The sequence below is a fragment of the Orbilia oligospora genome (assembly GCF_000225545.1).
Source record: "Orbilia oligospora ATCC 24927 unplaced genomic scaffold scaffold00043, whole genome shotgun sequence".
NCBI lineage: Eukaryota > Fungi > Ascomycota > Orbiliomycetes > Orbiliales > Orbiliaceae > Orbilia > Orbilia oligospora.
Genome location: NW_011645600.1, coordinates 1,073,178 through 1,088,337, shown reverse-complemented (window position 1 = coordinate 1,088,337; position 15,160 = coordinate 1,073,178). Strand labels below are relative to the sequence as shown.

The 15,160-nt window shown below is 46.8% G+C and overlaps 3 protein-coding genes across 3 annotated transcripts; 1 reads left to right on the top strand and 2 right to left on the bottom strand.

Annotated features, from left to right (window-relative positions):
• Positions 1-3,305: 3,305 nt before the first annotated feature.
• On the top strand, positions 3,306-5,064 carry AOL_s00043g333 (uncharacterized protein; the record flags this gene model as incomplete). Its single annotated transcript, XM_011120819.1, has 2 exons — positions 3,306-3,673; positions 3,738-5,064. 2 exons carry the CDS (start codon positions 3,306-3,308, stop codon positions 5,062-5,064), a joined length of 1,695 nt encoding a protein of 564 aa, XP_011119121.1.
• A 733-nt stretch (positions 5,065-5,797) lies between these two features.
• On the bottom strand, positions 5,798-8,052 carry AOL_s00043g332 (uncharacterized protein; the record flags this gene model as incomplete). Its single annotated transcript, XM_011120818.1, has 4 exons — positions 5,798-6,248; positions 6,317-6,897; positions 6,965-7,473; positions 7,569-8,052. 4 exons carry the CDS (start codon positions 8,050-8,052, stop codon positions 5,798-5,800), a joined length of 2,025 nt encoding a protein of 674 aa, XP_011119120.1.
• Positions 8,053-10,379: 2,327 nt separating this feature from the next.
• AOL_s00043g331 (uncharacterized protein) lies at positions 10,380-13,017 on the bottom strand (the record flags this gene model as incomplete). Its single annotated transcript, XM_011120817.1, has 2 exons — positions 10,380-12,670; positions 12,801-13,017. 2 exons carry the CDS (start codon positions 13,015-13,017, stop codon positions 10,380-10,382), a joined length of 2,508 nt encoding a protein of 835 aa, XP_011119119.1.
• Between the last annotated feature and the right edge of the window lie 2,143 nt (positions 13,018-15,160).

Below are 15,160 nucleotides of genomic sequence, written 5' to 3'. Positions count from 1 at the left end.
TATCAAAGTTTCATCTCAAATTTTGGGTTACACTGGTCTCGTACCCAGACACATTAAAGTTCCACTACGTCACCTGTCCTTATTTTGCTAGAATTGCTCGAGACATCGATGGAATGAGATTCACGCCTTATGGAAAGACGACAAACGATGCGACTATAGATATCTAGATGTGCAAAACGAAAACATTGTGACCAGTGAAATGATTCCGAAGGTGGCTCGGCGCAATTATATCATGGTGGGCTTAATTAAACCACATAGCTCTTTGAGCTTCTAACTAGCAAGTGATACCGACATTAAATATAAAATTTAAGAAAATTTGGTACGAGACAAAGAAAATTATGGAATCACTTATATTGAAGTAAACTAGTATAAGAGTAATTATGACACTCCGGAAAATAAAATCTATGCACAATTTTGGAAATATCTTACATAATCCTCACTATGCACACTTAGAGTCCACATAGAGAAAAATTTCCTCGAGATCGGGCGCAGATGAGGGCAGGGAAAACCCCAACCATATCCATGCAGAAGCATGGACATGCGATGAGATCCAGTATCTAACGCGATAACTCGTTCCTAAATTTCGCCGAACCCAGTTTTTAACTTTTCACCGTTCAAGGACTGCCAATGCTACCTGCTGTACAAACCGCTTCATAGTTTCCTCCCTGCATTCTTCGCGTTCCGTCAAGATGCTACTAGCCAGTTCGCATGAAGACTCCGGTCTCGTAACAAGCGCAAGTGAAGAAAAAAAAAAGACCCTAAGCTGTTTCACCGTCGCCAACCGCCGACGCAGAAACAACACGGATTCTCCAAGCATATTGGCGTCCATGCAATACTCTTGAACTCAGACCACAGCATGGTCGTCAAGAATACAGCCAACTTGATAAAAAAAATTTTTATAGACACAAATCCCCCTATATAGGAAGTTACCCCGCCCCCCGCACACTGAAGTATTTGCCGTTCATCCGAGAGAGAAGAGAGAAAAAAGGAATAACTGAAGGAAAATCAAAACGTCTCGAAGTTTAGCCTTGGCCCGTCGGCGCATAACACTGGTCTGAGTCGCAAAAAAAGTCTTCCACCATGGTACCAACACTACCTCCTCCCGGATAGAGTAGCGAGAGTTCCACGAGGACGAAAAAATAAGACCGTCTATACTCGGTAGCGAAATATTTTTATAAGTAATCGTTCAAAGGAGACTACGTTCGCGTGGACTCCAAGGGGTGGGTGTCACAAACCAGGCATCGGGAAACCACGTGTGGGTCGGCACATGGGGCATAAAAATAGAGCCTCGCACTGATGTTATAACCGGGTAACTAACGACAATTCTATATTTGCGGATTTTATGGAATGTTCTATTGTGAGTTATAAAGCCGTAGGTAATATGAATTCTACGGGAACGGGTAAAGCCGTTCCTGCTCCATTCCGTTTACACAGGTGCGGGGTGACTTGTGCGTGTGCAACAATAGCCATTGTATCAAAAAGAATGCATATGGGGAACGAAAACTTCACGGTCGTTCTCCACCTGATGCCGGAACATATTTCCATTGTAAAAGTTTGAAGAGAATATTATTTCAAAGGAAAATCAGCTCTGGACACAGAATGAGTAGACATGGGAAATAATAAAATAACATATAAAATATAAAATAATAAAGAAAAATTCAAGGATACAGAAGAGAGTGATACCTCCTTAGTTAGCTAGTGCACACTCGTATTGAACATCTGTTCCATACAAATCCGCCCGTAAATGATATCAGGAGGAACGTGATTCTGACCGCAGCTGTGGCTAAATCAATAAGTTATCAAATCCAAATCACCAAGCTCACCCAAGTTCAGAGAAAAATATTAAGCGGCCGATCCGGCTTCCGAATATTGCATAAGCTTTCCCTTTGCACCACGGAATTTCGCATAAGAGCTTTAGTTAGTAAGTAGTAAGTATATACTATCGGAGAAACCTCCCATCAATTAATTTCCCGGTTCCCTGAAGAACGAATCGAGAAAGTCGTTATTGAAACGTTGCCAAGCTTGGATGGTTCAGCAAGCCCTACCAAGCCGAACCACAACAAGACCTGCGCAAAGAAAAACCACCTCCCCATGGTCCAACATGCAGCCTTTGACACAATCCCAAGCCTTCTTGACAGTTTTTCTAGAAGGAAAAGACACAAAACAAGATTAGATTACGATGACGATTGATATTTATGCATTTATGAGACTCGGAGCTCATTGTAAGGGGTTTTTGATAAATTTTTTCACCAACTAAAATACAACTTTTTACGAGGGCAATGGCGTTATTTGCGCTGGCCATAACGACACAGTTATGCGCTCGACTCAAACGGCAGCGAATTCGAGTATTCTCTCGTCTCTTTTACCAGCATCAGAACAACCTTTTTTAGAATTTTATTAAGTATCAATGGGGATCCGAAGCTAAAAGCCCAACAGCTCCAAACCGGCTTCAACTCCTCACGGCGCAGGAGAACCAGCTGCAGGGGCAACATTTCAGGTTTATGTCGCGGCAGGAGGCGGGTAAGCGTCTGTTCATGTCTACGATGTCTGTCCCACTTCTTCCCACCAACACCAATTAGGCAACTATGATATCCACGAACCGGCCATAATAATAATAAAAATCCCGGATTGTCTAAAAAGCTTCCGCGGAACTACTGAATCAGGTAAGGATCCGTTTGAATTCAGATTTTCTTTCCAGAAAGAAAACCCTGGAATACTGTTCACCCCTAACAGCCAACGTTGTGCTAACGTTACTGCATCGCGACATCGGCCGCTAGCATGAGTGCAATGTGTGTTCACTAAGGTACGCACCCCGTCCGGGGAGGGATAGCAGCATCCCCTGCGCGGTTCACTGGAGGTAACGAAGGGCTTCTTCGGACCTGTCAATGGGATAACCCCCCCCCCCCCCCCCCTCCGAGACGGGCGTAGATAACGCATTTGGAAGGTGTCTGAATCTGTCCATGCGACGGGACAAGGAAAGACCAGAGACCTCACTTGATGGGAGTTGATTTACCATCCCTTCTCATAGTATCTGTCGGTTTCAGCCAAACAATTGGGAAGGATTGTATGTGTTCATGGAGATTGCGATAGATGGGCAGCCTTAATCTTTTGAGGTTATATAACAGTCGTGTCTGCGCCTTGAAGTCTGGATTTTTTTTATCTTCATCCTTCACGATCTCGAGCATCTGACGATATCGACACATTTATCTGGTGACTGTCTCTTCCCTATCATCTGATATATAAATCGATAATCATTTGATTCGTATAACTACCCCGCCGCTTCTTACCTTTATACATTCGCTATCATGAGGTCGTTACCAATTATTCTCACCATCCTTGCTACGGCTGTTCAGTCGTTACCTACCATCCACAACCGTCAATTGCAACAAGACCATAATGGCGCTGTTGCATCTGAAACCGATGTGTGCAGTCAGGTTGGCATCGATATTATGAAGAAGGGCGGTAATGCCGCCGATGCCATGGTTGGAACTGTGATCTGCGTCGGAACCGTTGCCATGTACCATAGCGGTATTGGTGGTGGTGGCTTCATGCTTATCAGAAGCCCCAAGGGAGAATATGAATTCGTCGATTTCAGAGAAATGGCTCCAGCTGCCTCCTACGAAGAGATGTTCGTGAACAGGACTGAATTGAGTATCTATGGAGGATTGGCCAGGTAAGATATCATATATACTTTAATCAATTCCAGAACTACTATACTAACAAAAGCGTGATATTAGTGGTATCCCCGGAGAACTTCGAGGTCTTGAGTACCTCCATAACAAATACGGCAAGCTTAGCTGGAAGGAATGCCTCGAGCCCTCCATCCGCTTCGCCAGGGACGGTTTTGTCGTCAACAAAGATCACGTCAAATACTTCGAACTAGTCAGGGCCTCAGCGCCTAGCTTCTTCCTCACCGAGGACCCAGCTTGGGCCATTGACTTCGCTCCAAACGGCAGACTCGTCCAATTGGGTGAAACCATGTACCGCAAACGTTTTGCTGATACCCTCGAAACCGTTGCAAATCAAGGTGTCGACGCCTTTTACCAAGGCCCACTCGCCGATGCCATGATTCGTGAGATCCAAGCCAGGGGTGGATCTATGACCCACGACGACCTCCAAGCTTTCAAGTTGGCTCATCGTAAGCCTTCGAATATCACATACCGCGGTCATAGAATCTGGAGTACATCCGCTCCATCCAGTGGTGCAGTAACTCAATCCGTTCTTAAGATCCTCGAGGGATACCCAGATTTCGCCGATCCCGCAAAACGCAATGAATCCACCCACTTGCTCGTTGAAGCCATGCGTTTCGGTTACGCTCTCCGCGCCGAACTCGGTGATCCAGACTTCGTCGAAGGTCTAGATGCTTACCAACAATCCATGATCTCCCCAGAACTTGCCGAGGAAATCCGTTCCAAGATCTGTTTCACCCGTACCCTCGAAGTTAAGGAATACAACCCCAAAGGTCTTGAATCCCTCGATACCCCAGGAACTGCCCAGATGTCCACAGCAGATGCATCAGGTCTTGCCGTCTCCCTCACAACAACCGTCAACCTCCTCTTCGGCTCTACCGTCATGATCCCGGAAACTGGTGTCATCATGAACAACGAGATGAATGACTTCTCCATTCCCGGGTCTTCCAATGCTTTCGGATTCATCCCCTCCCCTTCGAACTTCATCAAGCCATTCAAGCGTCCACTTTCCTCCATCACCGCCTCAATTGCTGAAAGAGCCGATGGAACGCTTGACTTCGTCGTTGGTGCCGCCGGTGGTAGCAGAATCATCTCTTCTACCATTCAGAATATTATCAATATTGTCGATCGCGGACTCAACATTGAACAGACCCTCAGAGAACCAAGACTTCACGATCAATTGACTCCTAATACTTGTGTTCTCGAATGGTCTTTTGATAACAGCACTGCTGCTTACCTCAGAGGCTTAGGACACGAGATTTCCTATGTCCCCGCCGCCCAGTCAGCCGCTCAAGGTCTTAGACGGTTGGAAAATGGTACCTTTGAGGCTGCTGGTGAGCCAAGACAGAAGAACAGCGGTGGATTTGCTTTCTAAAGGATCAACATCATGAAGGACTAGACAGGTTTAAGGTATAATTGGGAGTTTTCTTTTTTGTGATACTTTTTGTTCTCGGTAATGTGTGGGATTTTTCTTTTAGCAGGCATATCGGCGTAGTTAAATTAGAAAAAGCATCTTGATTCTTAGCTACTTCAGAAGCGGTTTATTTGGGGCTTTGAAGAGGAGGATTTAATTTTAGTACGAAACCTATAGTTGAAAAATACAATAAAGATTCATCGAAATCCATCAAAAAAATACTCCATTGGTTATGCCATTCTAATCTGCTATGCACCGCGAGCAACCGAAAAAAGGAAGCAGAAGATTTGAAGGATATCCCTGCCTTCGTATCGGCATGACTTCCACCGGAAGAACTTCAACGAAAGTCCAGACTGGTTATTCTTACAACGCTATCAAACACAAAAACAAAAAGCGAGTGCATGAACGAACATACTAATACACCAAATGGAGAAAAATGCCTCCGCGCGGGTATCACATGTCGGAAACCCTTTCCTGTGAAAGCAAAAAAACAAAAAAAGAGAAGAAAAAGATAGATATGATGCATTCTGCGGTCCTACGTGTCCTCCCTTCCCCTCACTCCTGCATTAGCCTATCGTATATTATCGCGCGTAACCGCTTATCTTCTCCTTATCTTTCCGTCTACGTCAGCACCAACCGGTACCTTTAGATCCTGTCGGGCCTGGCATAGCGACGTAAAACTCTCTTGACTCGTTTACAAGTCCGCAACTCTCGTCAACCATGTTGGGTCTCCATTCGCCCTACCTCTGGCAGCACCAGCGGTAATCCAGGCAGCGTAACTCCAGGTCAAATCCTTAGCTCCCACGCCGCGTCCGTCATCACGGTCGTACTCTTCGGGGAATCTGCCGTCGGCGGGAGCCCAGTATTTCACTGTTCGCATCCACATATCTCCCCAACCTTGGAGGGCTCGAACCATCTCCTTGAAGGTGTGGGATCTGGAGGTATACTTTCGGTTGAGAGTTGCGTCGGCAGGGGGGGCGAAGTACTTCCAGAATGCTTCAGTGGCGGGAGTGACGGTAATCTGGTCGCGGGCTTGGAATTCGGCAGCGGCCTTGTAGAAGAGCTCGGCCATGGCAGAGGTGGTAAGGTACCATGGGTTACCGCGGGAGGTACCGACACCGTCGTAGACGTCCTCGGGATAACGACTGGTAGGAAGAAAATCACAAATTAGAATATGACTCCGAGCTGTTGGCATTGGATGTTCTATGCTTACCCGATTGGAATTCCCAACGGATTACCCTTAGCATCCTTCTTTATACTTGCAATTGGATAGATGGCTAAGAAGCTGGTCGCGATTTGGTATGCTGAGGCCAAGATCTGGTCGTTGGTAGCACTGAACACACCGTCATCGTTGTACCCATGGAGCACACTCAAAACAACACTGATATCCTTGTACGAGCTCTTATCTCTCATCACAGGACCATAAGAATAAAGTACCAAATTCCTCTGGGAATCCCAGAACCCCTTAGCACTTTCCAAAACTTGGGCAGCAATGTTGGAATATCGTGCCGCGTCATCATTGTAGCCCAATTTCTTTGCGAATTCGGAGCCGAGGAGCAAGGCCCGACGATGGATGATGCGGTTGTAGAAGTGTTGGGAGTTGACTTCTTCCCAGAGGTCGAAGGAGCCGGACCTCCAGTCGGCAGCAACATATTGGAGGTCACGGGAGATGGCGGGCCACAGCTTAGAGATGACGACAGATTGGGAACCACCGTTTTTGAGGTAGAATTCAGCGAACCGAACAAGCGTAACGGCCCGGGCTCCTGGACCGTCATTTTGTGGACGCCCCCACGGCTACTTTCGTTAGCACCCATTCTCTATGACGAAAATTATCTTGAAGATAAGCTGGTGGTATACTTACACCGGTATAACCAGTATTGGTATCAAGATAGAACTTTGGCTCTCCAAGTCCCGAGATAGCATTAGGGTCGTTTTGTTGGTCAATGCTGGACTTGGCATAATCGAAGAGTCGCTCTTCATAGTATCCCTTCTTCTGAGGGCTAGCAGCCTCGTAAAGCATAACAACCACGTCCATTGTCAAAGCAGCATCTCGAATCCAGTGGTACCAGTAATCGGGTTCGGACCTCGATTGAGAAGCTACTACAAGCCCCTTTACTGCACCTTCAGGAGAGATATTGTCGAACATGCGCTTCTTAGAGATACCAGCTTGAGTAGCAGACGTTGCCATCCAGTCCGAGATATCAGAAGAGAAACCCTGAGGTTTTGCGTATGGCTTCGGGGCTGCTGGTGGATCTGGTGGAGGTGGTCCGGAGGGTTCCACGTCCAGATCTAATGGCTGGACATATTGTTGGTGAATATCCAAGGCATCGTATGTGATATTTATGAGCTTCGTGACACCGTTAAGGTAGACTATCCGATATAAAAAATCCATATTAGCTTCCAATCGATCGTAATTCCGTAGATTTGTGAGATTTAAATCGTAGGTTTTTAGGGAATCTGCATACCAGGTGTCTGGGCAGCCCAGAATTCCCATCCATTATCAGTTCCCTCTGCCATCTTGGTCCATCCTAGCGAGACGACGCTGAGAGGTGTAACCTCCCCCTTTGCATTGGCGTAATAAAGCTGTACCACCTTATTATAGTTTACATTCTGAACCCATGCCGAAACGTTCAAGTACCCGCCACAGTACGAATACTGCTGCAAAGCCACAGGGTAATCTGGGATACTTCCCTCGATTCCTACGATGTCGCATTGAGTAGCAGAGAACGAAGGAGCCGAGTGGAGCAGACCGATCAGGCCGAGAAAACGGAGCGGAGAAGAGACCTTCATGGTGAAGGAGGTACAGTGGGAAACTATGGATCCCCAGTAATCCGAGAGCTGTAGCTGATGCAGCTGCTGTTTGACTTGATAATCGACGACGGAGACATGACGGAGACCGATGGGCTGCTGGCCTGTTAAATAGGACAGCGCCTGGTAGAACGGCGGCATGACGAAGGTAGCAGCTCGGGCAGGTCGTTAATGATGTTTGATGAAGCTGCTTCTGCACCTGTTTCCGTTTCTGCCGTTTCTGCCGTTTCTGCCTCTGATGCTGTACTAGTGCTACGATAGCGGACTTCCCGTTGGTGATCGCTGGATATCGATTAGATTGCAGAGGACCGGGTAAGGGAAGAGCAATTTCATGGATGAAGCTGGGGGGAAGGGGGTTGGAAAAGGAAGGAGAGAATGTCTGGCCAGACCCGGCCGGCCTGCTGTGGGGATATATTATCCGCTCCGCATTACTGGCTTATCCTTCGTCTTGCTTCTTTTCTTTTTCTTGGTTCTTCTTCTTCACTATTAGCCAGCTAATATCAGGATGTTATACCTTCAATAACAAGCTTAGCTTAGCTAATAAGAGAGTGGTATGGAAGAGGTCGCACCGACTGTGAGAGTGAATGAGCAAGTGCAGTGCAGTGCAGTGAGTGCTCAGGTGGCCTCATGTTAGCTCAGTTTAAAGAGAAAAAGAAACACCAGTCCCAGAACGTCGATGCAGCCACTCCTCACTTCGTGGGAAGTCGAATCACCACGCAAGCCATTACATGATCATGTCGAGACAGAACTTCTTCAGTCGAACTTGCAATTCAACTCGACTCGACTCGACTCGTGGCCAACGCGCATTGGGAATGCTGTCAGGTGGCCGGCTTTAGTGTGCTTTCAATGCAGGGATCCGGACACCACCCTGCGCGCGACATCATCGTTACCTCAGTAAGTATGCAATGTCGACTCGCTCGCATGATTCTTAAAATTCCGGGGATTATACTTCTTAGTTAAGTTACCAGTTACTTCCCTGACAACTTTTTTCCCATGCCATTAACTCAATACCGATCGAACAAACCGGGGTATACTATACCAACCAGTGTAGTGAACCAAGCCATGCATGCTGTGGAGAAATTAGGGAGGCAGCTTCCCCAGAAGGCAGCAAAGTTCCTCCCAAAACCCGGCCGGAGGACCAGGCGGCTCGACGGAAATCAAGCTGCTTTATTTGAGGAGATCGTATAATATACCCTCAGGCTATCGAAAAACTTTGATTCATCGATAACTCTGGTGAGCTAGCTAACCCCGACGAGCTGATTCTCATGTCTATCACGAGCCGAAGACAGGAACGGCCGAACCTTGGGACAAGACAACGTCCAAGGTCTCAAGAAAACTTGGGACGACTACTCCATAGAGCCGGGGGGTACCGGGTCGGCAGGTACCCTCTACGGCATGGCCGGGGTAAAGTATTGGCCGCCGTTGGCCATCTTTGACAAGCTAGTCGGCATCGGAAGTACCTCCCCAGTACTATGGTTTCTGCAACGGAGAAACTGATCACCAGCCGTTTGAAGCTCCAGAGCTCTTAAATTAGCTCCGAAAGCACCAGTCTTGGTTCCTAGACGCCGACCCAAACCCATGCATAAGTATAAACTTCTCGAACTTCGAACACAAAAATGCGGGGTGCTGAATGGAAGTAAAAAATTTTTTTTTTCATCTCGGTGTTCCTCCCGCTCAGCAACTGCAGGCCCCATGCTAACCATTTACCTTGCAAGGCCTTGTTTTTTTGCATTCGATTGGGTCGCACCGGCTTGTGATCACAGGCGAGATCCAGCTGCCTTACCAAAAGGTCAAACAGAAATTCTAAAACAAAATTCCATCGATAGGTTCCTATCCTTCTCAAACCGCAGTCGGTCGGATTCATCAGCATCATTAATGGTCGCACAGCATATATTTCAGGCCATTCAGGTCATCTCGTCAACCAGGGCTGACCCGATCTTCCTTCTCCCTCGTCTCATCTTAGTTCAGAATGGTCATGACGGTTGGTTTGTCGTCAGTTTCTCGACGGCAAACAGGCCGAATCCTGGGGACTAAGTTTGCAAACGTCAGTTGGCGGTGGTCATGAAGGTTTTTTATTTTATTTGCCATAGGTTCAAAATTCGGATTGTCTCCTGTTTGACAAATCTAATACGCATATGAAACGGACGGTAGATGAGGGATATACGTAAGTCTTAAAAACTCGAATGTATTATGTTTTTTGACCCGCTGCGGGATATCGAATACATCATGTAGATGTATCTACCCCCCCAAAAGGAAGGAACAACGAAAACATGCATAAAGGGAAATATGACGGTAAGAATGATATAACGCCATAGAAACACCGTTGAAGAAATGACACTAGTATATACAACCAATCACATGAAAAATCATCCGCTCAAGCTATAACCGCTAACTATTCGTCTGCATGAAATGTCAATAGATGTCATGAAGAAAAGATTCGCTCGTAAATAATGTCGCCAATCGAGAAGCTAATATCCTCTCCGTCCTCCAGAAGCCCCCAACGAGTTCCTGACTCCATACCAAATAACTTTCGCAGTATCAATAATCCTATCACCAGTAAACAGCGGTGTATCCCCAAACCCGCTGTTGAAGCCAGTATCACCAGTAGATCCAATGGAAATAGGGACCCCGTTAGAATCCCCAGTCACAACCGTCGCATTCTTGATGCTCCCCACAGCACAATCCGTCTCATTTCCCCAAGCAAGCCTATCAACCTGGGCCCACAATTCGTGCGAAAAGGTCAAGGATCGAGGAGTATAATATAACCTGCAATCCGCGGCTTCAAGGTAAAATTGCAACGGCGTCGAGGTAGGATCCGCTCTTCGAATGTTATCCTTCCAGTTCACAGCTGCCTCCGCAACGTTGAGTCTAAACGGTCTGGGAAAGATACGATCCCACTCCTGTCTTTCGGCGTTATCGCGAGGAGTAAAGTTATTCTCGACGATTTGGACGAAATTGAGCAAGTGAGCTGTATGTTGGATGACTTGGGTACCTCGAGTCCCACCAACCGCGGCCGAAGGCTCTCCGTTTGGACGTCCTCCTACGACGACCGTGCGAACGCGCTGTTGGTTTCGTAGGAATTCAGCGAAGATACCACAAGTGGAAGCGCAAACACCATCGGTGACTAGAATGATGTTTTCAGGCCTAAATGGTGGTGGTCGGGTTCTGTATGAAGCGCGGTCGCCGTAGCCCGTGACATCATAACTTAGATCTCCGACGGCGAGCATGTTGTTAAGGTCGTATGTAAGGATATTTGTGAATTGATCGTTGTAGACATTTGCAGGACCGAAGAAGTCATTAAAAGAACTGAATCTCCTGCCATCCTCATCTAGGTTGAAGAACTGATCAAGACCGCTGAGAGATGCATATGCGGCGACTTGGTACGCATTGATTTGAGAGACGGTCAGATTCTCGCCCATACCACCGCCAATAGCGCGCGTGAGGGTATCGATAACATCCTGATTAACGAGTTCAGTAAAGGCCTGTGCGATTCTAAGAGATGCCGGATGATAACGAATGCGGGTTCCAGAGTATGGGTCAGAACCTGGGAACAATTGCTTGTAAAGATCGTAACCCATATTGACAAAACCACCACCGTTACCACGAACGTCAATAATGAGCTGTTCCATACCCCGACGTTGAGCTTCCTCAAGGAAAAGCTCGACGGCGGCTTGGACAGCCTGAGTTGGAAATTGACCGTTCGGGTCATCAGGTGCGAATCCAGTGATATCTATAATAGCAGTCCGGCTGTCGTCACCAGCATAGTCCGCCATGAAGTATCCACCAACGACTTGGTTGATATCCTGGATGTATGGTCTTACACGAGGTGTGTCCGGGAAGGTGGCATTGTACCTCACCAACTGTGATGGTGGGGGTATGGTATTGCTTCCCGACTGACGCTTCTCAAGTCGACGAATGGTCTCATCAAGTTGGTCATTGTTCAATCTCCTCTTCCTAAGGTCCTCCAAAGCTCTAACCCTCAATTTGCTGGCACCCGATCCTCCACCCCCACGCGCATTTGGGTCAACGTTAATAATCCTATCCCAAATGGCTTGCCCGCTCGTCAAAACACTCCAAACATTCGATCCGGGTTGGTGAAGCGCAACAGCAGTATATCTATACTCGGTTGTCGTTCCATTCTGGAATGTCAATGTAAAAGTATTTGCACCGGGGTACCGGGTTCTAACATAAAAGGACCCCAACTTCGGCGGGTTCTGCGACTGGAAGGCCGCATTCCACCGAGTGTCCGGCGACTGCGAAGATTCGTAGTAAGTCAACCGTTCGATAGCGGTAACCACATCTTCGCCATCAATTTGAGTAATTGCAGACGGTTGGAACCGAGAATTGCTCGCCCGAACATCATCCGCTACAAAAACTCGAGACGCCTGTTTCCCATCAGGACTTAAATCCATCAAACTAAACGGCGCCCGAAAATTGATAAGCGAAGGAAGCGGCCAGGCGACATATAAATGTCCCTCATGGCATCCGCTAAGCAATGCATCAACTCGCGTTTCAAGTTCGTTCCAAGATGTAATAGAGCCGGATTCCACACTAGTATATATATCCGTAATTCCACCAACAATATCCATAGGATCCTGCCCAGAGTTTGGGGGCGGTCGCGCCAGATATGCTATTGTACTCTGAAATTGAACAAATTTCGAAAGTTCAGTCAAGAACTCAAGAGCCGGTGCTTGCTCTAGCGGTATGGACGCCAGACAGTCGTATGCGATTTTGGAATCAATCTGGAACGAAGTTGCAGCTATCAAGAGACAAAAAAAACATCTCGTTAACATAGCTCTATTACGGAATTTGAACGAAAATCTAATTATCGACAACGATAATAGACCCCGAACAATTCAATTCAACTCAAAAGGGAAACAAATACCAACTTTGTGCGTTCGAAGTTCTCACAAACGATGCTGCAACACGACCAATGTTGGCGCAACCGCTCTCAAGGTCAGCCGCCGATGGGACATAACGTCCTGGCCCTGATGTTGCGTTTGGTACTCTCGCAGAAGCCGTTGCTGATGCATTATCCTGGGGTACAGCTACCGCATGTACTATTGTCCCTAAGCTCAGCAGAGCTGCTGTAGCTTTCCCCAACATCCTTATTTCTTTGTTCGCTGTTATCGTCGTATACGTTTCGTTTCTATATTATCCGAAAGCCGAAAAATTCAAGACAGGTGCAACCCCACTATAGTGTACCCAGAAACTCCCAACAGAAAAATACCCGTAGTAGACAAAGAAAAGAGCGAAGAAAGCACAGTGAGCCAAGGGTATTATAAGAACAGAAAAAAGTACCCAAGTGTAAGACCGTAAGACTGCAAGGGAGAAGGGGGAAATGTAAGACGGTCCAAACTAAGGAACCTTGCCATGTTGCTTATATATATCCTAGCCAATATCAACGAGCCTCATCGAACTATTTGAGAGCCTCGCGCGTGGTACGAAGCGTCTGCCGCTATGAGGGGAACCCATTACAGTTCCGAGTTTCAACCCTCTGTCGGTTTCCAGCTCGCTCGGGTTTTGCCCATCCACTTTTCCCATCCTCTATGGGGCTGAGTTTGAAAAAGGACCAGTCATCCATATCTGGAATAGTCGAAAAACTGGCGTCCCAAAATATCAAATTAATCCTTGCAAAATCCTTAGGTGCGAGGTAGATTCGGTAAGCGGCCAATGATGCTGCGGGAGCCAAGGCAATCCTAGCTGTATTTGCTGCATCTGGAGTAACTGTCCTGCTTGACCAAAAGGTTTGCTAGCTTTGAACCTGTTGAAGGAAGGGCGGCTGAAGTATAGATATTTCATGCTTGTCGGACATAGAGGGTTTGTGCTGCTTGCTGCGCCCTAGTCGCAAGGATTGTGAATCCAGGAAATACGGACCTGCAAAGGTGATTCTTGCCAGACTGGATTCATGTTTTATTTTAAGCATTCTTGTGATTACAATTTTTGGATCGTGATTTCCAAGAACTCGTAATCCAGGAACCAAACTAACTGACAAAACAAACCCGAATGATGATAATTATTTGGGCCAACGTAAACAAGACTTAAACTGTCAGCTGGGTTTGCATACGGTTGGTCAATGCGACTTGGTTTCTTGTTCGTTTGTGAAGCTGTCATCCCGACGGGATCTAACAGGTTTGTAACCGCTAGGAGGTCCTTTTTGTGACACCAACAGGTACGCAATGATTATGGCGGGAGAGCACAGAATGCCTAATATTAGCTGGAGGTATTTGTTATCGATATCGGGATCTCGGTGTGCATACCTGACGGGAACATTTTCATGCAGGAGCCACAAGGATGGGTTCGTTTACCGACAAAATAGCAACGGATTCTCACAATTGAGGTCTTGACAAGTCATAAGCCTGTGGTCCGGCTGAAGGTTGAATTTCTAGGCTGGTTAGGGAGCTAGCATTCGCCCGCTTGGCTTAACGTAGAAAGCGAGCCTCCACGGTACCAAGGCTTCCCACAAATCCATGATTTGAATCATAAGAAATCAGTTGATCGAGAGATGTCAGATGTAGAGAATCTGAAGCTCGTGGGTTTATCCAGCGATATCCACTGGCTAGCTCTCACTAGAGTGTCAAAGAGATGATGGCGAAGTTGAATCGTATATCAACCTCGTACGACCATTATCAACACAAAGTGGGATGTTTACACAGTCGGGTCCGCCATGTCTGGGCTTAGGTACCGAAGGGATCACGACTCCACTCAAGTACATATATAGCGCATGGCTATAAGCAAGGCCTCAAATTTTCGTTTCGTTTATGCTCTTGGCTATATTTATAACCTATCACTATGATTGAACTTCTCGCTTTTACCCGGGTGACTAGCTGCATATGCAGCAAAAGTGCGGCAATCAAGCTTTTAAAGACCGTTCTTTGATGGATACTTGGTATATAATCTGAACACTGTTTTACATGAGCAAGATTACTATGGAGTATTCGAGTCCTTATAATTTAGAACTAACGTTAACGGGAAGTTCAAGGTGTCTAATATATCGTACGAGAAGTAATATTTAGAGCCTGATGCTACTCGAGCTCGAGTTCGGCTCAGCCGGGCTCTCTAAAGGAAGCTCGGACTGCAGCATAACCTAATAATCTGGAGAAATTCTAGTACACTTACACTATTACCTGGCGGCTCCATCTGTTTCGGGGTTATCTTTATTCTTAGTGTCTTGCGGAATTTAATCAAATTCATGAATTCATCTGCTTTGTAAGAATAAATATCGCATATGTGCACATGCCTCGAGCTC